This window comes from Muscardinus avellanarius, assembly GCF_963383645.1.
Source record: "Muscardinus avellanarius genome assembly, chromosome: 21".
In the NCBI taxonomy this organism is placed as follows: Eukaryota; Metazoa; Chordata; class Mammalia; order Rodentia; family Gliridae; genus Muscardinus; species Muscardinus avellanarius.
The window spans coordinates 25,118,994-25,143,075 of NC_137807.1; the positions used below are offsets into that span (position 1 = coordinate 25,118,994).

A 24,082-nucleotide genomic window follows, 5' to 3' on the forward strand; every position below is an offset into this window, starting at 1 on the left:
GCCGCACGCGGCTGGGCTGGCTCTCAGGGCCTTTGTAAGCCGTCCTGTGGAAAGTGCTGGGCCTGTCCTGCCTGAGGAGCTGGCCTCCGCCTCTCCCACTCCAGGGAAGAATCAGAGTTGCTAAATCTCCTAAGAGCTAGAAAACAGCTCTCCAGGTGCTCACCTTTATAACTCGTTTGCTGCCCCGTCTGGCAAAGCTAGGGTCGCTGTCCAGTGCCTCGCCGGACGCCTGTACACTTCTACTTTTGAATGCTACAGGCTTGGTGTCCAGGTGCGTGATGGGGCCGTGCTTTGCCTCTGGCCCTCACAGCCGGGTCAGCCCGTGGGCCTCAGCCCAGGCAGATGCAGGTGCAGGTGGGCACGGGTGTCAGCGAGGTCTGACAGCCTCTGGACTGCTAGACGGAGTCAGAAGCCTCGCTAAGACCAAGTGCTCAGACGATCGGGGGCCACACTGACACATTCGCAACCCAAGGTCATTACACGCTCACCTTCAAGTAACATCTCGCCATGTTCATCCTGCAGACGACAGACCAGCAGCAACAGCCTCTCGCTGTGGTGTTTAAACCAGGCCCTCGTTTTTGATGTACACTCAAAGTACATTTTGTGGCCCATGACCAAAAAACCAACCCAAACTTGACCATGTATTTCAATAAACCCTTTCTGGCCTCCGAGTCTGTGGTACAGGGCTTGGTGTGCAGCAAGCTCACCTGTTGGCGCAGCCGTTCTTCGCGGCCCTCTTCCAGGGAGTTGTAGGTCCCTGTACATGAGCAACAGAGCCACGGTCAGGAGGGCCCTGCTGGGTTGCTGAGGTTGGCCTCAAGCGGGATCCTCCTGCCTCACAACCACTGGGATCTCTGCCATGTGCCGCCATGCCCAGCTGTATCTTGCTTTAATGCGGGGTCTTGCTAAATTGCCGAGCCTGGGCTCAAACTTGGCAGATCCCTGGGATTACGGGCCTGCATCACCACACTTGGCAAGCCTGGCCTCTTCTGTGGCTTCTGGGAGTCCCCGGCAGGCTGGGGAGCACCTGCTGGCACAGCCTGCAGCTGTCGCTCAGGAGGTCCCTGCCCCATGGTCCGAGCCTGGGCCGCAGTCCTACCTATATCCCTGCTCTGCACTCATCTGAGGGAATTTTTTTTCTCTGCAATACTGAGAATGGAACTCAATCCCCTGTACGTGCTGAGCAAAAGCCTCTCCCACTGGTCCACACACCCAGCCCACAAGAGACAAAGTAGCCTTACCTTAATATGATGAAGTTTCCTAGCCGGGCGTGGTGGTGCACGCTTGTAATCCCAGCGATTGGGGTTCGCAGACAGCCTCAGCTACTTAGGTTCTCTGCAACTCAGTGAAACCCTGTCTTGAAAATAGGGCAGGGGGCGTAGCTTGGAGTTCAAATGCCCCTGGGTTCCATCCCCAGACTCGCAAAAAAAAAAAGCTATGAGGTGGCACAAGCCTGTCATCCCTGTACGTGGGAGGCTGAGACAGGAGGATCACAGGTTTGTGGCCAGCCTCAGCAATTTGGTGAGACCCTGTTTCAAAATAAAGAATAAAGTAGGACTTGGGGTGTAGCTCAGCGGTTGAATGCCCCTAGGTACAACCCCAGTGTCACATACACACACACAAGACAGCAGCTGGCTGGGGGTGGTGGGACAGGTTTGTAATCCCAGTTTAGGGGACGCTGAGACAAGGAGGATCTGGGTTCACAGCCAGCCTCAGCTACTTAAGCCTTCCACAACTTAGTGAGACCCTGTTTCAAAATAAAAAATCGGGCTGGGGGTGTAGCTTGGAGGTAGAATGCTCCTGGGTTCCATCCCCAGCACCACACACAAAAAAAATCCCAAGTTCCAAACCTGCCTCAGCAACTTAGCAAGACCCTGTTTCAAATAAGTAGAGATGCGCATGGTGGCACATGCTCGTAATCACAGTACTGGGAGGAAGGGGCAGAGGGATCCTGGTTTTTGGCCAGCCCCAGCTACTCATCAAGGCTTTTGAAATTCACACTCTAAAAAAAAATGGGGGTAGGGGTTCAGAAGTCGAATGCTCCTGGGTTCGAGCCTCAGCACTACAACAACAAAAAAACAGAGGCAGGTGTGCACACTTGTAGTCTCTGCACTTGGGCGGCTGAGACAGGAAGATCGCAGCTTTGCAACTAGGCTCAGCAACCTTGTAAAGCCCTCCACAACTCAGTGAGACCCATTTTAAAATAAAAAAACAGGATAGGGGCTGTAGCTCAGAGGGAAAATGTCCCTGAGTTCAATCCTTAGTACTGCAAAAAAAAAAAAAAAAAAAATAGTAGGGCTGGGGTGTAGCTTAGAGGGCTCAATCCAAGTACTGCCAAAAAAAAAAACCGCGGACATCAAATGCAGATGGTCCTCCGAAGCTCGAGTCAGGACGCTGTCCAGGAGGATTCAGGCCACCCCCGACCCCGCTTCGATTTTTCTTTGCAGCAGGGGCGGGCCGCCCGGACCCCCACGCTCCATCCTCCCCCGCCGAACGTCGCAGGCCCCGCCCCCCGGCCGTCGCCATGGCAGCGCGGCCCAGGCCCGCAGGCCGCCTTAGCTTGGGTTCGCGGCGGCCGCGGCTGGACGCAGACATGAGCGGGGCGGGGGCGGGGGCGGGGGCGGCCGGGGCGCGGCCCCCCAGCGCGGCGGGCTCCCGGGGCGGGTGGTCGCGCCTGCGGCCGCGCCAACCCACCCACCTGCCGCACGGCGGGCCGCCGGCCGCGCCGCCCGGGCTCCTGGAGGCGCAGAAGCGCGTCCTGGACCTGGAGAAGAGCCTGCAGTTCCTGCAGCAGCAGCACTCGGACACGCTGCTCAAGCTGCACGAGGAGATCGAGCGGCTCAAGCGCGAGAACAAGGGTGAGGCCACGCTGCCCCCCCCCCCGTCTCACGCTGCCCCCCCCCCCCCCCGTCTCACCCCGGGCCGGCCCTGGCCGGGCGCCACTTGGCCATCACCCACATCGCACGCCACCACCTGGGCCACCCGGCTGGCCTCCACCGCTGGAATTCCTGGGATGCCCTGTGGACATCAGGGAAGGGGGCAGCCAGAGGTGACCCCAGAGCACCCCGGGCAAGGCAGGGCCACTGCCTGCAGGACCCCGAGGCTCCGCAGGCGGGAATGGGCGGCACGCCCCATTCTTTTCTCAGGGTGGCAGCAGATCCCTGGGGTGCACACCTGAAATCCCAGTCCTTGGGAGACCGAGACAGGAGGATCACAGGTGTGAGGACAGCCTCCGCCACTTAGCAAGACGGTGTTTCCTAATAAAAAGAGCTGGAGATGTAGCTTGGTGGTAAAGCGCTTGCCTGGCATATGTGAGGCCATGGGTCTGATCCCAGTGCTACAAAAAACAGAAGGGGCCGGGCTTGTAGCTCAGGACGAGAATGCCCAGGGTTCAATCACCAGTACCAGAAAGAGGGGGGAGGGAGGAGACAGGAGAGCTTGTGCTTGTTTTCAGATCTCCACTACAAGTTAATAATGAACCAGAAGCCACCGAAGAAAGGTACTGGGCCCTGGGCCCTTGGTGTCTGGAGGGAGGTTGCTGGCCACAGCACCCTCAGGGCTGCCGGGGCCCACTCTAGCCCCCGCTGAGCTGGGGAACCAGGGAACCAGGCAGAGGCCAGGTGACTGCACCAAGTACAGCCAGGCCGCCTAGGGAGCCCAGGCCCAAGCCCTGGGCCGCAGCACTCCAGGCCCCACCCTTGCCTCCGACCCCTCAGCCCAGGCACGCCCCTGCAGGGATCCTTCCAGCCATCCCTGAAGACATGCAGAAAACAGGGCGGTGAGCTGGTCTTGGTGATGCAGGCCTGTGATCATCCCAGTACTTGGGAGGCTGAGAAAGGAGGACCACAGGCTGGAGGCCAGCTTTACCAACTTAGGAGGACTCTCAGCAACTCAGTGAAACCTAAAAATAAATAGGACCACTGGTGTAGCTCAGAGGTAGAAGACCCTTGGGTTAGCCCTGCAAGCCGCTCGGGGCCAGCGGGACCTGGAGAGGTCGTTCTCAGGACTGGTGGCCTTGGTCTCCAGTCCCTGTTTCCTGGTGGCCCCTTAAGGACCCACCTTCCTGGTGACCTCTGGGTTGAGCTGGGCTGGGCTGGGCTGGGCAGAGCTGGGAGGAAAGACACCGCCCGCCGGGCTCGGGGCTCCCGGGGAAGGCGCAGGATGGCCGCAGGGTGGTTGCCGGGGCTCTTGGGCAGAGGCCTGCACACTCTTCATAGGTAGCTTGTCCACCTCCAGCTTCCAGTCCAACAAGTCCGTCTCCACCTCCACGGTGTCGGGTGAGTGGCCGGGGCCGGTGGCTCTGTTAGGCGGACCCTGGGGAGACCCCGGGGCCTCAGGGTGGGGGAGCACTGAAGGTGGCAAGGGGGGTGGCAAGCAGAAGCTCCCGAGGGGAGAAGGGAGGCGCTGCAGGGAGCCCAGCAGCAGGGCCCCAGCAGGGCGGTGGCAGCCTTGCTGTAGACCCAGGGCCTCCTCAGAGCGGGGTGGGGCACAGGGAGCCCCTTCTCAAACTCTGCCTCCCATGAGAGGCCAGGTGTTGAGCCAGGCGCTGGGCGCACGCCTATCATCCCAGTGCTTGGGAGGCTGAGACTAGAGAGTGTCAGGTTCACGGCCAGCCTCGGCAACTTAGTGAGGAGGCTGAGACCAGGGGGTCGTGGTTTGTGGACAGTCTCAGCTACTTAGGCCCTTTGCAATGCAGTGAGACCCTGTTTCAAAATAAAAGACTGCTGGGCATGGTGGCGCACGCTTGTAATCCCCACGCTTGGGAGGCAGAGACAGGAGGATCACGCAGGTTCGAAGCCAGCTGTGCTGGCTTAAGAGACCCTGTTTCTAAATAAAAATATAAAAAATAGGTGTCTGGGAGTGTAGCCCGGAGGTAGAAGGGTTTTCAGGAACCCAAGTAACACCAAAAATAAAAAAATAAAAATAAATAAAAAAGACTAAAAGCCAGGCGTGGTGGCACACACTTGTAATCCCCGCGCTTGGGAGGCTGAGACAGGAGGATCTCACAGGTTCGCAGCCAGCTACTTAGTGAGGCTCTCAGCAACTGAGTGAGACCCTGTTTCCAAATAAAATATAAAAAAGGTCTGGGAGTATAGCCTGGAGGTAGAAAGTCCCTGGGTTCCACTCCCAGTACCAAAAAAAAAAAAAAAAAAGACTTAAAAAAATAAGGCTGGGGGTGTAGCTCTGAGGCACAATGCCCCTGGATTCCATCCCCAGTACTCCAAGAAAAAAAGAGAGAAAGACTTTATTTCAAAATAAAAAGGACTGGGGTATGGCTCAGAGGTAGGATATCCGAGTTCAATCTCCAATACCATAAATAAAAAGAAGCGGGGTGTTCAATCCCCAGTACCACAAAAATAAACAAAGAGCAAGAGGCCGGGCGCCCAGCCGCCGTGCTGCCCCAGAGGCCCAGGCCTGGCCAGGGCCTGGCTACCGTGTTTGCTTCCAGCCGTAAAGAAGCATGGCTGCAGGCCTGTGCTTGCCCGCGCCCTGCCCACTCCTCCCTGCAGCCTCCCTTTACAGGCCAGGGACCCCTGGGGTACACGCGCCTGGCCCCCAAGGGTGGGGGCATGATGGCTGTTGGTTTGACTGCAGCCAGCTCTCAAGGCAAGGCCAGGCCACAGCTCGGCTCCAAGAGGCAGGAGTCAAAAGCTGAGGGCCCCAAGACAGACCTGGAGGAGGAGCCGGTCAGCGCCGCCGCCCAGCCCCATGGCAGCAAGGGGCAGTCCAAGTAAGGCTCGCGCGTGGGCCCAGGCCTGCCTCCACAGGACTCTGGCTACTAGAAGCAGGCAGCCGGCGCGGCGGCGCACACCTGGGGCCCCGTACCTGGGAGGCCAAGAGCAGAGGACCACAGGTTCAAGGCCAGCCTCAGTTTAGTGAGAACCTGTTTCAAGAATAAAAAACTAAGAGGCTGGGGTCTGGCTTGGAGGTTGAGCACCCCTGGGTCCAATCCCCAGTACCCAAACAAAAGTGAGTTGGTGTGAGCCCAGTGGGCTGTTGGGTGCTGGCTTCCCATCCCGTGGGGCTTGCAGGGCCCCTGCAAGGACCGGTGGCCGCCTCTAAGCCACGTTTTCCAGAGCAAAGCGGCCAAAGCCACATAGTTCTGCAGGTGTCGGTCCCGGCCCCGGGCCGCCAAGACCGAACGGGACCAAGCTCTGTGACCCAGGAATCACTCCCCTGGGATGCCCCGTGCTCACTGGGTACCATAGCCGGGGCTCAGGCTCCCGCCCCCCCTCCCCGCTGCAGCATGAAGCGTGAGCTCAGGAGCTGGGGCCCCTCCCAGGACCACACTGTCCCAGCGCCCTCTGGGCGTGGACAGCCCTCTTCCTGCCCTGGGCAGGGTGGTCAAGTGAGGCCCGCAGGCCACCTCTGGGCTGCTGTTGTGACGTTTCAGAGGCGAAGATGCAGAGACCTCTAATTCAGGGGCCACCTTGGTGGGGGGCAGCCAGCCGCGGGGCAGGCAGGGGGCAGGGGCGGCGCCCTCGGGCCTGCCCCCGCACCTGCGCAAGCCCACCACGCTGCAGCAGTGCGAGGTGGTCATCCGGCAGCTGTGGAACGCCAACCTCCTGCAGGCCCAAGAGGTGAGGCCGGCTGGCCGGGCGGCGGGGGCGCCCACGGCCCTCCCCGGGCCCCAACACGCCTCCTGTCTTCCAGCTGCAGCACCTTAAGTCCCTTCTGGAAGGGAGCCAGAGATCGAAGGCTGCTCACCAGGAGTCTGGGCCTGGCTCTCCCAAGTGAGCACTGAGCCCCTGCCGCCCAGCGCAGCCCAAGCCCGGCCTGGGCTCACCACCGACTGACTTCCTTCCTCCCCTCCCCAGGGACCAGGAGGCCATGCTGTTCCCCAAGGTCCCCACCAAGGGCGTCTCTAAGAAATGGTAAGTGCCCGTCACTGAGGGGCGGTGGCCCCACAGCCTAGAGCCAACAGGGAGGAAGAGGGCTGGGCGCCTGCTGGGGCTGGACAAGGACGCTGACAGCCCAGCCTCCTCCCCAGGCGGCTCAAAGATGCCTGCCAGGCTGGGCACACACTTGTAATCCTAGTATTCTGGAGGCTGAGGCAAGAGGATCCTTCATTTAAGGCCAGCCTCAGCAATTCAGGGAGTCGACCATAGCAATTTAGACCATTTCAATATAAAAACAGGGCCGGGTTCAATCCCAGTATATGTCACTTTTACACACACACAGGAGAGGAGGAGGAGGAGACGGGGTGTGGCTCAGGGGTAGAGCCTGGAGCCAGGCACGTTGGCCCGTGCCTGTAATCCTAGTACCTGGGAGGCGGAGAGGAGGATCATGGGCTCATCTGCAGATCTAGTTTTTCTTATTTTGAAACAAGGTTTAAGTTGCTGATGGACTTTGCTAAATTGCTGAGGCTGTCCTCAAACCTGCAACATTCCTGCCTCAGTCTCCCTAGTGCTGGGTTTACAGGTGTGCACCACCACACTCATTAAAGTGCCCAGGTTCAACTCCCACTAACAAGGAGAAGCCGGGTGTGCTGGCACTAATCTGTGATCACGGGAGGCCAGGCTGCAACCTGAGGACCAGCTCAGCTACTTAGCAAGACTCTTGTTTCCAAATAAAAGATATAAAAAAAAATAAGGCTGAGGGTGTAGTTCGGAGGTAGAACGCCTTTGGGTTCAGTCTCCAGCATTACAAAAGTAACGCAGCAGCGTAGGTAACGGAGGCGGCCCTCCCCGCCCCCAGCCTGGTCCTGAGCCCGGTGCCCGCGGCGGAGCGTGCCATGCTGCCCGCGCTCAGGCAGAGTTTAAGGAGCAGCTTCGCCGAGCGGCAGAAGAGGCTGCAGGTCGTGCAGAGCCGGCGCCTGCACCGCTCCGTGCTCTGACCGCGTCCCCGCAGAGCAGCCGCGCAGCTTCTCCTCAGCCGCGCTGGCGCGACAGACGACGCCCATGAGATAAGCCCTTGGTCTTGGGACAGAGGAACTGTTTATTTTCTATTGTTTGCTATTCTGCATTTACGGGAGAGCACATTATGAAATTAGTATTAACCTACTGTTGAAGACTGAGAATAAAGCTCGTTTCTCCAAACCCCGGGCTCCTTCCTCGGTGACCACCTGGTGGGTCATGGGCATCCGTCCCTGACCAGCGCTCACTGGCGTAGGAGGGGCCTGCCACCCAGGACGGGGCGGGCAGAGCGGCATGGCCTCCTGCCTCTCGGTGGGGAGGGCCACAGCCTTGGAAGGACTGTCCCCTAGGAAGCTGCCACGCACGCCGCAGCTCTGCGAGGCCCCGAGGGCAGCCCGGTGCCCAGCACCGCCTGGCAACCCGTCCTCTGGCCCACTGCCCCGCCCGAGCGCTCATCCCCACAGGACCAGGACCGGAGCCTGGCGTGAGATGGGCCGAGGAACAGCACAGCTGCGTCTGAGGCGCCCTGCACTGGGCCGGACGGGAACCTCCACTGTCCCTGGGAGGACAGCAGGCCCAACTCAGGACACGGGACACAGTGAGGCCCTGACAAACACAGGAGTAATAAATTTATTATAAGAACCACATGACAGAGTAGTGCACTTATAAAAAGGGGCAGCGTCAGAGCTGCCGGCCACTGCTGGGGGCAAAGGCAGCGCCCCGGCCACGTATCATCCCTCACCCAAGGGTAGCACAGAGTGCCAGGACACAGTCCCTGGGTGCCCCAGTCCCCTCAGTGCTGAGCAGGAAACAGGCGCTCCCTGAGGTCCGAGGCCCAGTGGAGCAGGGCACTCTTCCCTCCGACAGCCTGCACACGGGCCCTCAGGTCCCGGGGCCCATGCGCCACAGCGACGGCCTGGCCAGTGTTGTCCCAGCTGTGCTGAGCTTCCCAGAGTCCTCCACATTCTCCCCAACGAGCAGCAGGTAGGACCGCCGCACAAGGGACACAGGCCTCAGGGCTGGGCGCAGGTGGCCTCTGGGTTCCCGCCGGGCCAGGGCTGGGCAGGCATGGGGGCACGCGTGTGCAGGTCCCGAGGCAGAAGAGAAAAGCGGGAAGCGAATGTAACCCGGGCTGCGGGAGCCGAGGCGTGGCGCTGGGCCGGGCTGTGGCTAGGCAGCCGAGAGGCAGGCTTGGTGGACGCTCTGTGCCCAGGTGCTGAGCAGGGCTGTGACCGAGTGCTTGTCGGGCAGCTGCAGCAGCCTGGAGGTCATGCAGCGGCGCACAGACTGCAGGAAGGGGTTGGCGTCTGCAAGAGGGAGGTGCCCCTAAGCACGGCTGCTCCCTTCGCCACCCCCTCAGGACCCGGCCAGGCTCAGAGCGGCAGCTCTAACCCTGGGGCTCGGGGGCCGCAGCACACGTGCACCTTCCCTCCCCACAGCCACCCTGGGCTGCCGTGCTAGGAGGTGTGCCCCTGCCACACGCCTGCCACGCACCGTACTGCCACTGCCGGTCGATCCAGAGCGGGCTCTGGGCGGGGTAGTCCGCGGGCACGCTCAGCTCCAGGGGCGGCACACTCGGCAGGTCCTTGTCATCTGCAAGGCACAGGGTGGCATTGGTGGCAGCCTGCCCTGCCCCACAGCCTGCCCTGGAGCAGAGCTCTTCACACCGGGAGGTTCCGGAGAGGCCCCGCAGGGCGGGAGGCCGGGCTCCCAGAGCCAGGGCTCCTGCTCACGCCACCCTGGGCCTGGAGCCTGTACTCCCAGGAGTGTGTGGGTTCGGGCGAGGGCTGGGGCCGAGGTGTGGGTGGGTGCCAGCGCAGCCAAGGCTGAAGCGCACATGGGGGGCGGGGAGCTGCGTGGCCAGGGCCAGGCATTTCTGGCCTCTGAGCCGGGGGGTCCTGGGCTACGGGCTGGCACCTGCACCTGGTACCGGCCACTCACCCAGCTTGCATATGAGATGGACCGTGCCGTTGTTGCTGCAGTGAGAGGGGTCCAGGTTCACCAGGAACTTGGGGTCCAGGCGGGCCACCTCCCCCTGCAGCACGTTGGGCAGGTTCTGCCGCTCATCCTCCTCCAATTTGCGTTTCCGGGTGCAGAGCGGCGGGGCCCTGTGGGAGGCGGCGGTAACCACGCAGCCCCGCCGCCCGCCCGCCCGCCCGCCCGCCCCCTGCCCGCGCTGTACACACGTGTTGGGCGGGCCGTGGATGGCCGTCATGGCGGGCACGAAGGTGCGGTACAGGGAATGGTTGAAGACAGGAGAGCGGATGTTGGCCAGGACAGCATCCAGGAGCGGCTGGCACAGGTCCTGCTGCTTGGTGGGCAGCACTGGGGGCGGCGGGGGCGTGGGCTGGGGGCGGGTCAGTGTTAGCAGCGGCAGAAGGCGCCTGCGAGCAGGGGCGCCCCCCCCCCCAGCCCGCCCGCTTGCTCACCACGGCCATGTCGTTCTTGAGCTTCTCCAGCGCAATCTCACACTTCTGCAGCGTCTTCAGAGGACACCTGGGGACGCGACACAGCGGTGACCCCGCCGCCGCCTCTGGCCTCCACCACGGGGCCTCCCTGGGAAAGGGGCCCCGCGAAGGCCAGGCCCGCCAGGCCCGCTCCGGCCCTCCAAAGCCATGGGGGTCGCCCTCGGGGCCGCCCAGCTCCAGCAGGCCCCGGGCGGCCGCGAGTGAGTGGAGTCGGCTCAGGTGGCAGCCTCCGAGAACCTTCTAGAAGGCAACAGAGCCTGAACTGCGGGGGAGAGGGGAGGGAGCTGACGCCCAGGCAGGCTGCACTGTCGGGCCTGCTGCAGGCTGCACTGTAGGGCCTGCTGCAGGCTGCGCGGGGCTGCTGGCAGGTCGGGCAGAGCTGCGGGGCAGGCTCGGGCTGTCATGGCCACGGGGCCGGCGGCCGGGAGCCCAGCGCTGCGGCTGCGGTGGAGGCGTGTGGCCCACAGCGCCCTGTATGCCTGGCGAAGCCCCGCTTGTCCCCAGCCCGGCGACGCTCACCGCTTGGAGGGGTCGGTCAGGATGTCCAGGAGGCTCTTCATCTTGCTCAGGTCCTTCTTTCTGTCTGCACAGAGAGGGGACACTCAGACGCCCGCCGCGGCCCGCCGCCCGCCCGCCGCCGCCGCCGGCCACCTTCGTTCTTGTCGATCTTGTTGATCATGCGGCGCAGCGGCTCGACATACTTGGAGAGCTGCTTGAGCTTGTCCAGGTACTGCTGTTCCTCGGCCTGGCTGGAGCCCGCGGGGCTCAGCACGGAGCTGGGGTTCACTGCGGGACACGCAGCTGCTCTGCACAAGGCCCGGAGGGCCCCGCCCCAGCCCTCTTCGTTTTCATTATTTTATCTTTATGTTTCTGGGGATTGAACCCAAGAGGCTCTGTCTCTGAACTGTAATCCCAACCTTACTTCATTTTTAATATTTTATTTATTTTTGGTGGTACTGGGGTTCCTGGAAACCCTTCTACCTCCGGGCTACACTCCCAGACCTATTTTATACTTTTTATTTGGAAACAGGGTCTCTTAAGCCAGCAAGGCTGGCTTCGAACCTGCGCAATCCTCCTGTCTCTACCTCCCAAGTGCGGGGATTATAAGCGTGCGCCCTACTTCATAAGCGTGCGCCCTACTTCATTTTATATTTTGAAATGGGCTATGCTACTGAGGCTGGCCTCAAATCTACAATCCCGTCTTGGCCTCCCGGGCACTGGGAATGACAGGCCTGCGCCACCAGCCAGGCTAGGGTAAAGCTGGACCCCAGCCCACTTACCTGGGGTGTTTAAGGGCCCGGGGGAGGGGACGCTGAAGTTCTGTGGGGTGCGTGCTGTCACCGGGCTCTGGGACGGCTGTGGCGAAGGGCTGGGCAGGAAACTGCTCGGGGACGGGGCGGGGCCAGAGCTGTGGGGAAGAAGCAGGTGAGCGGGGCGCCGCGTGCCTGCCGAGGCCTAGACTGGCTGCCCTGGCCAGGCCTACCTGACGTTGGAGTTGGGCTGCGAGCCAGGCTGCGGGGACGGCTGGGGGGGAGGCGGCATCGACTGTGGGGTTGGCACCTGCTGTCCCGGCGATGGCGAGGATAGCATGGTAAGGCTGCTCTGGCTGACCTGGAGTGGAGGGGCTCAGCTGCTCACTGCCACCAGCTGCCCCTGCCATCACCCTCACACGTGGCCCAGCCCCCTCACACACAGCCCAGCCCAGCCCCCTCACACGCAGCTCCAGCCCCCCACCCACAGGCCCGTCCCCTCAACCGCAGCCCCATCTCCCACAGGTAGCCCTGTGCCCCCACCAGCAGGCCCATCCCCCACCCGCAGGCCCGTACCCTCAACCGCAGCCCCGCCCCCCACCCGCAGGTTCGTACCTTCAACCGCAGCCCCATCCCCTCATACGTAGCCCCATCTCCAACAGGTAGCCTGTCTCCCCACCTGCAGGCCCATCCCCCCACCCGTGGACCCGTCCCCCTCACACGAAGCTCCGACCTTCGCGGCCTCCCCAGGCCTGGCCTTCTCAGGGACCATGTGGACGCATGAACACCAGGTAGGAAGGCTCGCGGTGCCTGTCTCCTTGGGGCCGCAAGGCCTGTGTTGAACCCTATGCTTCTGGCACTTGGGATGAGGCAGCCAGGGAGGGCGGCCTCTTGCCCACCACAAGGTGCCTGGCCTGGGACACTGCTCTGGTGAACTTGGGTGGCCTGCCACAGCCCGCAGCCCCCCGTGGACTGCACTAGGACGAGGCTGGCCACGGAGTCCTCTGTCCTTCACCCGACCAGTGCCAGGCAGGGGTGACAGTGACTCCACTAGGTCTCCTGGTCCGGCCTGATGGGAGCGACAGGGCAGGAGGAGCCCACGCCGAGCCACTGGCAGACCTGGCCCGCCCGTGCCCCAAGTGGACTGGCGAGCCCATGGGGAGGCGAGCGCCGGCATCTGTGTGAGGCGCAGAGCGAGCTCTGCCCTGCAGGCCTGGGCCTCCACACCCACCTGCCCACTGTCCCAGCGGGGACACACAGTCTTCTGCACGAACTTCAAGAGCAGAAGCCGCAGCAAGATGCGCCCACGCCTCCCACGGGCAGCGCGAGGCGGCCTCTCCCTCTGCTCCTGGCTGCCCCCGAGGCGGCTCCTTCAGAGCTCCCAAGGGTGCAGGGCACAGCCAGCTCTGCAGATTGACGTCAGGACAGCGGCACGGACTGGATGTACCCGCTCAGTGCCGACTGGCCGCACTCACGCCACCCATCTCCCTCTGCTCCCGGCTGCCCGCCGCTGCTAGTGTTAAGCAAGGTCCAGCGGGGCCAGAGGCACAGGGCACTTCCCGCGTCTGCTGACTGGGGCAACCAAAGCCTCGGCCCAGAGGTCGCTACCAGGACAGACCAACGGGCCGCTTGGTGACAGAACCTCCTTGCCAGGGAGGGGGCGCCAGTGAGCAGCAGGCCTGTGGTGTAGCCCAGTCCTGCCTCCAGCGGGTCCAGGCTGGCATCAACAAGGTCATCAGAAATAGGACTGGCACCCCGGAAGTCCTGGGGACCAGGACAGGCAGCATGACCCTACGTTGGAAAACATGTCTAGAATCAACCCAGGTACTCACAAAATTCTAGGGCAGAGAGTTCTGTGCAGAAAACTGTGGGCGTGCTAGGGAGCTGACCAAAGGTCCTGGGACCCAGCCCACAGGACCCCGCAGCCCTGCCCCTCGGCGCCCAGCCCTGCCCCAGCCTAAAGCTCGTGTCCCCCAGGGTGGCGAGGCCGTGGCAGCAGAATGCCAGCTCCAGTCTCGCCCTCCCTCCCTCAGTGTGCTCAGCTCACCCCAGAGCAGAGGGAGCGGTCCCACTGTGTGCGGCCTGCACACACCGCCACTAAAGACCGGGCCAGACTCGGAGCCACTGCGCCCGGGGCGGACGTGGAGGCCACCTTAGCCTGCAGCCCAGGAGCCGCCAGGGGCACAGGTGCTCCCAGACCCTCCCTGCCATCGCAGCGGCCCTGGGCAATGCCCACACTGGGGTGTGCTGAGGCAGGTGTAGAGCTGAAACAGGCATGGTGCCCCTCACAGTCTCGGCACGGGCACCAGGCTCACACGGCTAGCACCCTGCTTCCAGCAGCTGATGGAGGCCAGCCAGGCGGTGGGGCGCACACTGCCCTGTCCAGCAGTCACGAGCAGGCCCAGAGGGTGGCTGCACCAGGCACACACGTGTCTGTGCTGAGGCCCCTGCTCTCCACGCTGGAGCGCGCCCAGGGCTGCAGGTTTCCATGAGTGGGTCCCAGGCCGGGGCCAGGGGGTCCCAGGGCAGCAAGGGTGGCGACTGCAACACACCATGTCCTTTCCCCAGAGGGCCAGGGAAAGCCGCCCCAGGACCCCGAGGAGCGCCTGGCCGCTGTGGTGGCGAGCGACTCCAAGCCCACACAGATGGAGTCCACGGAGGCTTCACACAGGCACACGGGAACCTGTGCCTGGGCCACTCGGCGCGGCAACCCTGGAGGCTGCCACTAAACGCCACCAGAAGGACCTTCGCAGAAGCCTTGAGCCAGTGGGCAGCAGGAGGAGCCATCACAGCCCTCCTCCCAGATACCCTGGCTGGCCCTCCTCCTGCTGCAGGGAGCCACATGGATGCCAGGCTGGGCAGGCTCGCGGGTGACAGTCCCCAGGCAGAAAGCGCTACCGACTGGCACATTCCGAAGGCATGCCGCCAGCCAGAACCAGGCAGCCAAGGGATCATGGGCGTCCAATCTCCAGACAGCAGGAGCACAGCACTGGCACAGGCCGGGAAAGGACACAGCGGTGCCAAAGTCCCTGCAGCAGGGCCGCTGCGGCACAGGTGTGCAGGGCCTCGGCCAGGTGCCCACGTATTCCGTCTGCTGCTGGGTCTCCAAAGTGCTCCCTTCCACCCCAGCCAGCTCTGGGCGGCTCAGGGAAGCAGAGCTCAGCGTGAAACTTGCCACCCAAAGAACCTTTTCCAACTCAGGACACTTTATCAACTCAGCCCTAACCCCGCCAGGACCCTCGGTATAGAGCTCTGCACGCAGTGGACACGCACCACCAGCAACTCAGATGCCCTGGGTGCCCCAGCCCTTACCTGGACTCCTGGGGCCACCATCTGCGCGGCCTGAGCGCTCTGCACTGCTGCCGGCGGCTGCACCGGGGGCTGCACCGGGGGCTGCACCTGCGGCTGCTGGACCACCATCGGAGCGCGAACCTTGAGAAGGGAGAGCACGAGTTGGAGCCCACGAGGCAGGAGCAGGGCGCCTGCTACCTGTGCAAAGCCAGAGTCGCGCTGTCTTTGGAGGGAGAGAGGCGGTCACGACTCCAGAGGCCACAGTGCCACCCACCTGGCCGTCCCTGACCCATGAGGCCACCAGAGGCCCCACACCAGCTGGGCGCGGAGCCGGCACGGCTGAGCCTTGCCTCCAGGCTGCGCAGTCTGCTGCCTGGGATTCTCAGCCATCCCCACAGCAGCAACGCTTCAAGCGAAGTGTCAACCTCCAGCTGCCCAAACACACTGCCAGCCGCAGCAAGGCAGTGCAGCAAGAGCTGGCAACAAACAGCAGACCACGCAGGAGGACGCAGGAGGCGGCCCTCCCGCACACCTCCCAGCACCAGGCCAACCCAGCGGCGCGGCGCCCCAGGGCTCCACACCCTGTGCTGGCTCCTGGGCAGGTGCCTTGTGGAGCCCCTCACCCCATGTCAGCTCAGGCGAGGCCTCTCCCCCACACCACTCAAGGTCGCAGACAGCTGAGGCCACACAACCAGGGGCCGAGGGGTGTTCAAGCTGCTCCGTGGCAGCTCCCTCACGGAAGCCTGTCCTCTGTAAATGTTGCGGACTGGATATACCTTCACAGGGATGTGCCAGACTAAAAGTAACGGTATTTTTGTTTTGGGTTTTTTTGGGGGGATACTGGAGATTCAACCCAGCAGCATTCTACCTCTAAGCTACAACCCCAGCTCTATTTTATTTTTATTTGGAAATGGTATCACTAGGTTGATGAGATTCTTACTACTTGCGGAGGTTGTCCTCGAACCTGTGATCCTCCTCTCTCGGCCTCCCAAGTACTGAGATTACAGGCATGCACCACCATATCTGGATAACAGGTTTTAGCTGGGTATGGTGGCACACGCTTGTAATCTCAGCATTCGGGAGGCAGAGGCCAGAGGATCATTGGTCACAGCCAGCCTCAGCTACTTAGCGAGGCCCTTCGCAACTCAGTGAGATCGTTTCAAAATAAAGACTAAAATAGGGCTGGCGTGTCGCTTGGAGGTCGAATGCCCTTGGGTCCCACCCCCAGTACCACACACACAGTTTATGTGAATGCCCTTCTCAGGAGCATGGTAAGGAGAGACAAAAGACCTCGAGTGGCGGGCTGGGGCTCAGCGGAGCACGGCGCACAGGCACGAGGCCCTGCTCTTCGCCCCAGCACCAAAAAGCACATGGGGGTTCAGGAGCTGGTGAGCCACGGTAGATGCCGGCAGATCCAGCGCATCCTCCCACAAGGCGGCCATGTGTGCCCTGCATCCGCCACTTAGGAATGCCCACGACATCGCGGCAGGGGGCAGCGCTGCCGCTGCAGCACCTCTTGGACACACTTGGCGCTGGCTCAATACGCAGCCGAGTCCCAGCATGTGGAAGACATGCTGTCTGCCTGCGAAGAGCCAATGCTGGGGCCGAGAGGAGACTGGACGTGCCTCACACCTGCTCTGGTACTTACGAACTTCAGCTGCTGCTGGGCGTACAACATCTGGCCAGGGAGGGCCTGCGCCTGTGAGACCAGAGGCTGGCTCTGGGACTGCGGCGGGAGCTGCGACGGCGGGTTCTGTGCCACCGGGGGCTGCTGGGCCTGCGGCGGCGGCTGGTGGTGTGGCGGGTGGTGCATCTGCGGCAGCTGCTGGGGCAGGGCCTGGGAGGGGGGCGGCTGCGGCGGCTGCAGGGGGGGCTGCTGTATTGGTGGCTGGGCCTGCAAAGCCTGCTGCTGCTGCTGCTGCTGCTGTTGCTGTTGCTGCTGCAGCTGCAGCTGGGCCATCCTCTGCAGCTGCTGCTGCTGCTGCTGCTGCTGTATCTGGTCAGATCAGGCAGCCTGGGTTAGTGCTCGCCGGCCTCTGGCTGCCCACACTTCCCTGCACCCCCTTGGCCCCAGGAGGGGGGCACAGCCCTTTGGGGCATGGCTGGCTGACCCCTCACTTGCAGAGGGGAGCGTGGCCGACGACGAAAGGACTCTGAGCCTGTGGCCAGAGGCTGGCCCGCCACTGGGATGTTCAAGGGAAATATCTAGAAGGTTCGGGAAGGGGCGGCAAAGACTAGGTGGGACCCCACAGAAGCCGGGCCGAAAACTCGGCTTCTGCAGACCTCGGCAGCACCTGCGGCCAGTGGGCCCGAGGATGGTCAGTGTGTGCCTGCCGCCTGGCTGCCCACAGGGAGGGCATGTGAAGGTGCGCAGCTTCTGACTGAGCCCTGGGGCAGGAACAGCCATCACCCTGCAGAGTGCTGGCCGGCGATCAGCTGGCTCCACGCCCAGAAACCAAGAGACACAAAATGAGAAGCGTGCCCTCTGGGAGCACGGCACATCCCAGCTTCCAGAGCAGCTTCAGAAGCCGGGCATGGTGGTACCCACCTAATCCCAGTACTTAGGGAGTTAGGGGCATTCTACCCCTGAAATACACTCCAGCCCTATTTGCTCTTTAACTTTGAAATAGGGCCTCACTAAGTTGCTGAGGAGTTGGCTAAGGTGCTGAGGCCATCCTCAAACCTCAGCCTCCCAAGTACCAGGGCCACAGGTGCACACGCCACGTCAGCCTCAGCTAGCTCTACGTGAATGGCTTACAGACCCCACAGCATACGGCGGGCTTCAGCCAGATACCTGGGCCCGAGGGGCCATCCTGTAATGGCAGCGCCTGTCCCTTCCGCCTGCCGCGCACTTCGAAAAGCCCATGGAGCAGGGCAGAGAGCCTCCTCAGGAGCACCCGGGCCAGCCTGGGCCTGGCATCCAGCACCGTGGCGGGCACCCATCCAGGGCTCGAGTGCCGGCAACCAGGGAGCCTGTACCTGTTGCTGGTTTTGGTGATGCAACTTAATCAGGTGCTGCTGCTGCTGCTGCTGCTGGACCACCGCCTGGAACTGCTGCTGCATGGCGTTCTGCTGCACCTGGAACTGCTGCTGCTGCTGCAGCGCCGCCTGCTGCTGCTGCTGGAACTGCTGCTGCTGCTGCTGCTGCTGCTGCTGCTGCTGCTGCAGCGCCACCTGCTGGAGCTGCAGCTGGGCTGCAGCAGAGACCCAGTCTGAGCCTGCGCCTGGGGCCTAAGGGGGCCCCAGCGAGGGCAGGCCAGGCTCACAGCCGCACACAGGAGGGCATGGAGTGGGCGCAGGCCGCTGGAGTCTGGACACTCTGTTTGCTAGAGCTAAACCAGACAGAAGTAGAGTCTGTGTTGATTATGGAACTTGCTCCCATAAATTACTCTGTGATAATTAAAAAGTAAGGGCTGAGCCAGGTGTGGTGGCTCCCACTTGTAACCCCAATCCTCGAGAGGCTGAGACAGGAGGATCGCAGGTTTGCAGCCAGCCTCAGCTACTTAGTGAGGCCCTGTTTCAAAATAAAGAACAAAAAAAATCGGGCTGGAGTGGAGCTCGGAGGTAGAGTGCGCTGGATGGACAGTAAGCCCACTCAACCTTGCCTCTGGTCTCTTCCACTTAGCACCGTATTTACAAAGCTTGCCGTGTTCGGGAGCGTTACCGGCTTTACGGGTGCTTTTACTGCTGCGTAACATTCTGCCCCATGGATTTCCCCCTTTGTGTACTCAGCAGTTGATGGGCAGCTGGGCGGTCTCCCCCCGGAGCTGTTGTGAACAGCACTGACATAACAGTTGTGAGGTGCTCAGTGCTGCTGGGGCCGGGCACAGAGGTGCATATTTGGGTACCATATTTGGGAGGAGGATCACAGGTTTGAGGCCAGTTTCAGCAACTTAGTCAAACCTAGTTACAAAATAAAAAATAAAGAAGAGGTGGAAGGTACCAGGGCTTAATCCCCAGTAACACACACACACACACACACACACACACACACACACACACACACAAATTTTTTTTTTGCAACAGGCATGATGACGCACACTTGTAATCTCGGCATTTGGGAGGCCAAGACAGGTAGATCACAGTTCAGACAGCTACTTAGTGAGGCCCTAGGCAACTCAGTGAGACCTTGTTTCAAAATAAAGAATAAAAAGTAGGGCTGGGAGTGTAGCTTAAATGTAGAATGCCCCTGGGTTTCATCTCCAGTACCAAAGGAAAAAAAAAAAAAAAAAAAAAAACGTAGGGCATGGTGGTGCACGCTTGTAATCCCTGCTCTTGGGAGGCTGAGACAGGAGGATTGCATGGGTTCGAAGCCAGCCTCAGCTACTTAGTGAGGCTGTCAGCAACTTAGTGAGACCCTGTTTTCAAAAAAAAAAAGGTAAAAAAAAAAAAGATTTTGGGTGGTGAGATCTCTCTGGGGTGAGGAAACGGTCCTAATCAATCCCAGTAACAGCGACATACCACTGAGTACACCAGAGGCCACCCACTGACCCCGGTACATCCCAGCCCCTTTTTATTTTGAAACAGGGTCTCACTAGCTTGCCGAGTCTGGCCTCGAACCTGTTATCTTCCTGTTCTCAAGCACTGGAATTATAGGCTGCGCCACCGGCTGTTTGAATGGTACCCTTAACAGACAAATCGTATGCTGAGTACTGTGTAGCAATGAAGCTACTGCCAAAAAGGAAAAGAAGAACTGACAGAGACCTTCCATGGGCTGGGCCCAGCTCCCCAGTGGAAATGTTTTCAAACTTAAGAGTGTGCTTGTTCCTGGGGCAGACACGCCCCGCACTGCACACTGCGCCCGCAGCGTGAGCTGACACAGGGCGCGGCCAGGGCCTGGCAGGAGGCAGCCAGGGCAGAGCTGCACCACAACGCCTCAGGAGCGGGCTACAGGCGGAGCGAAGGCCTGCCCTGAGCCCACACGCTTCCAAAACACCTCTAACTGCAAACTGGAAACTTAAGCAAAAGCAAACTCATCCAGCACACGAGAATGTAACGCAAAGGAGCCTCGCGTGCCCTCGCAGACCCGCCCTGCACTGGAAGAGGGCGGGCCCGAGGGTGACGTCAGAACGTACTTAGCATTCCAGGGCAAGAAGTCAGGAAAGCCAGGCCAAGTGATGCCTGCCTGTCACCCCAATACTGAGGAGGCCGGCACAGGAGGACACAGGAGGCCAGCCTCAGCAACTTGGTGAGACAGTCTCAGAGTAGAAAAATGCAAAGAACGAGAGCCGGGCATGTTGGCGCGTTCCTGGAATCCTAGTACTTGAGAGGCAGGAAGGTTGCAGGTTCGCGGCCAGCCTCAACCATTTAGCGAGGCCCTTGGCAGCTTAGTGATATAAAAGGGCTGGGTGGGGTATGGTTCAGAGGTAGAAAAAGGAAGAAAAAGAGGTAGAAAAAGAGGCACCACAAAAAGGGGATGTTGAGAGCATAGCCGAGGTAGAATGACCCTGGGCTCAATCCTAGGGCAACCAATCAATATATAAAACATACGAGAGGCAGGGTGTATGCAGAGGTGAAATGCCCAAGTTCAATCTCCATTACCAAAAACAAACAAAGGAACGGCAGGGCCACCGCGCTGCGCTCCAGCTCTCTGTCAAGCTTCCAAGACCAACAGCTAGGTAAGGGGGGAGAGCACCGCGCTCGGGCGGGCGGCGGGGACTTGGGCGTTGGCAGGACATCGACAGGTCCAGGGAGAAGAGGAAAAGGGCCTCTGCCTCCCAGGAGGGCAGCGCTGTCTGCAAACCTGACCTCACAGAGAGCTGCCCAGAGGACAGACCAGTGACCTGCGCCCGCGCTGGCCGCCTGCCCCCACCCCTGTGCAGCGCAGAGGCCTGGGAGCTCCAACACCACAGGCCCGGCGCCTGCTACTCACTCTGTGGCGCTGCCGTCGACACCACGGCCATCCCGTGAGGCGCCAGCCCCGAGGTCCCTGGGGGCGGCTGCCCTGAGAGCGACAGGGGCTGGCCCATGGCACCAAGGCCGCCCATGCCGCCCAGGGCTTGTCCCGGGCCGCGTGGAGGCATGCCGATCCCTGTGGCTCCCGCGGCGGGCCCGCTGGTCAAGCTCTGCAGCGCGTTCATGGGATCTGCAGAAACAGGGGCGCGGGCTGAGCCCAGGCAGCTGGCACAGCTTCCCCCGTCCATCCCCCCAGACGCCAGGCCAGGACGCGGGGCGGCCTCGCGCACTCTGCTGGACGAGAGCCTCAGAGCGGGAGCACACCCGCCGGCCTGCCATGCTGGCACCTGCGGCTGGACAGAGGCAGCGAGGAGCCCTGAGACTGAGCAAGCCTCCTGCCCGGGGCACGAGTGCGGGATCCCAGAGACAACTACATGTGAGGAGCAGCCAGCTGCTCAGGAGGCAAGGGCAGGAAGACCTCAAGCTGGAGGCCAGCCTGGATAACTCAGCAAAACCTTGCCTCAAATAAAGGAGCCCACATGGTGGCACATGCCTGTAATCCCAGTACTTGGGAGGCTGAGACAGGAGGATCACAGGTTTGAAACCAGCCTCAGCAACTTAGTGAGCCTCTATTTAAAAACAAAAAAAAGGCTAGGGGCATAATGTGGAGATAGAATGTCTCTGGGTTCCATTCCGAATCTCCAAAAACTAAAAAAATTAAGGCACATGCTTGTCATCCCAGCATTCGGGAGGCTGAGATCGGAGGACTGCGGTTCGCGGACAGCCTCAGCTACTTAGTGAGGCCCTCCGCAACTCAGTGAGACCCTGGTTCAAAATAAAGAATAACAAATTGGGCAGGGGGTGTAGCTCGGAGGTCGAATGCCCCTGGGTTCCATCCCCAGACCCGCAAAACTAAGTAAATAAATAAAATAAACTATGAAGAGCTGGGGACGTAGCTCAACAGAAGTTCAGAGCCCAGCACAGGGGACAAGTGCCAGGGGCCCCCCACAGGCAGAGGCACGGGGCCTGAGCAGGGCCCGCCCGGGCAGGTGTGGAGCAGCCTCAAGGACACGGAGCCCGGCTGTCGGCTGCCGTGTGGACTCAGCCACCTGTCGCTGCCACAGCCACAGTGTGGACTCAGCCACCGCAGGGAGTGGGCCTGGCTGGGTCCCCTGCCACAGAGAGCCAGCGCACCCTGGTCGCACACACGTGCCCCTCCCGGCTTGGGCGGGCCTACGGGGCGGGCACAGCACCAAGGGCGGACGCAGCCACGCCCCCAACAGGCAGAATGCTGCCGCCTGGTCTGCTCAGCCCTCCGCAGCAGCTCGGTGAAGAAGGAATGGCTCAGCCGACAGAGCCCATGCCACAGTGCCTCAAGATCAAAGCGGAAAGGTTTCTGCATGTGCAAAGAAATTTTTAACTTTCGGGACATGAATTCTCAGATCCTCCGTAAGACATGTCACTGTAGATTACCATATTGAACAAATCGTGATAGTTCTCTAGAGCGCTCAGACTCTGGGGGTGTTCCCTCTGCTGGGTCCAGGGGGGCAGCATGGTCTGAGTGGAGGGCAGGGCCGAGCGTGCAGTGGCGGTGTGGCTGGCGGCCTCTCCCCATCGCGGGGCCTGCACCGCCCTCCTAAACTTAGCCCCGCACACAAGGCATGTGCCGCCTCACTCCTGCCGCCCGAAGCTTTGGCTGGGAAAACTATTCAAAAGGAAAATCTTACCACTGACGGAAGCTTGAGATTTCTTGTTATCTATGTAAAAAACAAACAGAAAAACAAAGTTTTATAAAGACGTGTACTTCCAGGGGTTGGTGGGTTTTGCAAGCATCTGGCCAGAGGTCACTGGTGAAGCTGAACTGACTGGAGGCCAGACAGGCGGCCCCAGAACCGCAACCGCGGCCTCGGCTGTCCCCACGCCCGGGCCCTGGGGTCGGGACTCTGGCCTACTCTGTCTGGCCTTCCTTGCAGTCCAGGGTCTGGCCACAGGACATGAGTGCTCAATGGCGCAGGTGCAGCATGGCCTCTGCTTCAGCCCATGTGGGCGCAGCAGCGGCGCCCCCCCCTCCCCCCGAGGAGGAAGCCCAGGCCGCTGACGAGAGGCAGGGCCAGCTGGCCCCACAACAGGGGTCCGTGAGGCCCTCGGGGCCGGCTGCTTCCTCCTCAGACCCTGGTCCCTTCTCTTCTACACTGTCCAGGTCCTTCCCAACACCCCCAAAGAAAGCGAGATCCCCTGAGGTCCACCTTGCTGGCCCTCTGGTAAAAGGTGACCAGAAGGGACGAAGCCAGCTGTTTCAGCTGATCTGTGTGTGTGTGTGTGTGTGTGTGTGTGTGTGTGTGAGAGAGAGAGAGTGAGAGAGGCAGACAGACAGACAGACAGACATACACTCACATACTGGGGATTGAGCCCAGGGGCTTCAAACTCAGAGTGACACCCCCAGCCCTATTTTTTTTTTTTTTGGCGTATCTGGGGATGGAACCCAGGGGCTTCTACCTCCGAGTGACACCCCCTGCCTTCTTTTTTATTCTTTATTTTGAAGCAGGGTCTCACTAAGTTGCAAAGGGCCTCACCTAAGAAGCTGAGAATGTCCACAAACCACGACGTTACAGTCTCAGCCCCCCAAATGCTGGGATCACAAGCGTGCGCTGCCATGCCTGGCTCTGCTTCTTTTTTTAATTTTCTTAAAACAGGGCCTAAGTTGCTGAGCGCCTTGCTAAGTTTCCAAGGCCAGCCCCGCGCCTGCAATCCTGACTGGGATTACAGGTGTGCGCCACACCCCTGGCGTGGCCTGCGGGGTTCTCCATGTCTGCTGTTGCTTTGGTGACTCCTGCTGAGGCAGCAGCCACCTCAATGACCCACATCTGACGGTCGCTGACCACAGGGAATGGCAAGAGGCCTGCAGCCAGAGAGGCCCGTCTGGTGTTCACACAACCAGGCCTGGCAGAAGAGCTGCTGGCTGCACCAGGGCGGCCCAGCCCAGGCCTCCCTCCATGGCTGTGGCCATCTGGAACGCTCAGGGCCCTGTGCATCCACAGAACACAAAGAAAACACACACCTTCCCTAAGAATGGGGCCACTGCGGGCCAGGCCACGAGAACCAGCGCAGAGGCCCCCAAATCAGGGGCCAACACAAGATGAGGGGACACTCAGCACAGCAGGGCCAGGGCCGGGGCCCAGCAAGCTGGCCTCAACGGCTCCCAGTCACAGGGACACGCTAAGTTCCAGGGCCAACCACTCGTGTCAGACATGTCAGAGGTAAAAATGCTATTAAAAAGGAGACGGAGGCCAAGCGCGGTGGCGCACATTTGTAATCCCAGCAT

General features: G+C 61.2%; 2 protein-coding genes across 7 annotated transcripts in view; one reads left to right on the forward strand and one right to left on the reverse strand.

Annotated features, from left to right (window-relative positions):
• Nucleotides 1-2,593: 2,593 nt before the first annotated feature.
• Nucleotides 2,594-7,837, forward strand: CCDC74B (coiled-coil domain containing 74B; the record flags this gene model as incomplete). Its single annotated transcript, XM_080717881.1, is given in 8 exon segments — nt 2,594-2,858; nt 3,455-3,499; nt 4,218-4,277; nt 5,596-5,731; nt 6,395-6,643; nt 6,645-6,734; nt 6,819-6,875; nt 7,699-7,837. Coding segments are annotated over 8 exon segments (1,041 nt in total).
• A 1,189-nt stretch (nt 7,838-9,026) lies between these two features.
• MED15 (mediator complex subunit 15) overlaps nt 9,027-24,082 on the reverse strand; it is a gene marked incomplete at both ends in the record, with an annotated part of 30,136 nt that continues 15,080 nt past the window's right edge. Inside the window, 14 exons of one of the 6 annotated variants that reach the window (XM_080717388.1) lie at nt 9,027-9,163; nt 9,351-9,449; nt 9,798-9,964; nt 10,043-10,203; nt 10,286-10,352; nt 10,844-10,907; nt 10,976-11,110; nt 11,605-11,732; nt 11,808-11,935; nt 14,887-15,006; nt 16,514-16,852; nt 17,845-18,059; nt 20,738-20,950; nt 22,488-22,517. In XM_080717388.1, the coding sequence (XP_080573514.1) occupies nt 9,027-9,163; nt 9,351-9,449; nt 9,798-9,964; nt 10,043-10,203; nt 10,286-10,352; nt 10,844-10,907; nt 10,976-11,110; nt 11,605-11,732; nt 11,808-11,935; nt 14,887-15,006; nt 16,514-16,852; nt 17,845-18,059; nt 20,738-20,950; nt 22,488-22,517 (2,003 nt within the window). Of the gene's footprint in view, nt 9,164-9,350; nt 9,450-9,797; nt 9,965-10,042; nt 10,204-10,285; nt 10,353-10,843; nt 10,908-10,975; nt 11,111-11,604; nt 11,733-11,807; nt 11,950-14,789; nt 15,007-16,513; nt 16,856-17,844; nt 18,060-20,737; nt 20,951-22,487; nt 22,518-24,082 lie in introns of all 6 variants that reach the window. The other 5 variants (XM_080717389.1, XM_080717387.1, XM_080717386.1 and 2 more) reach the window with 5 other exon arrangements.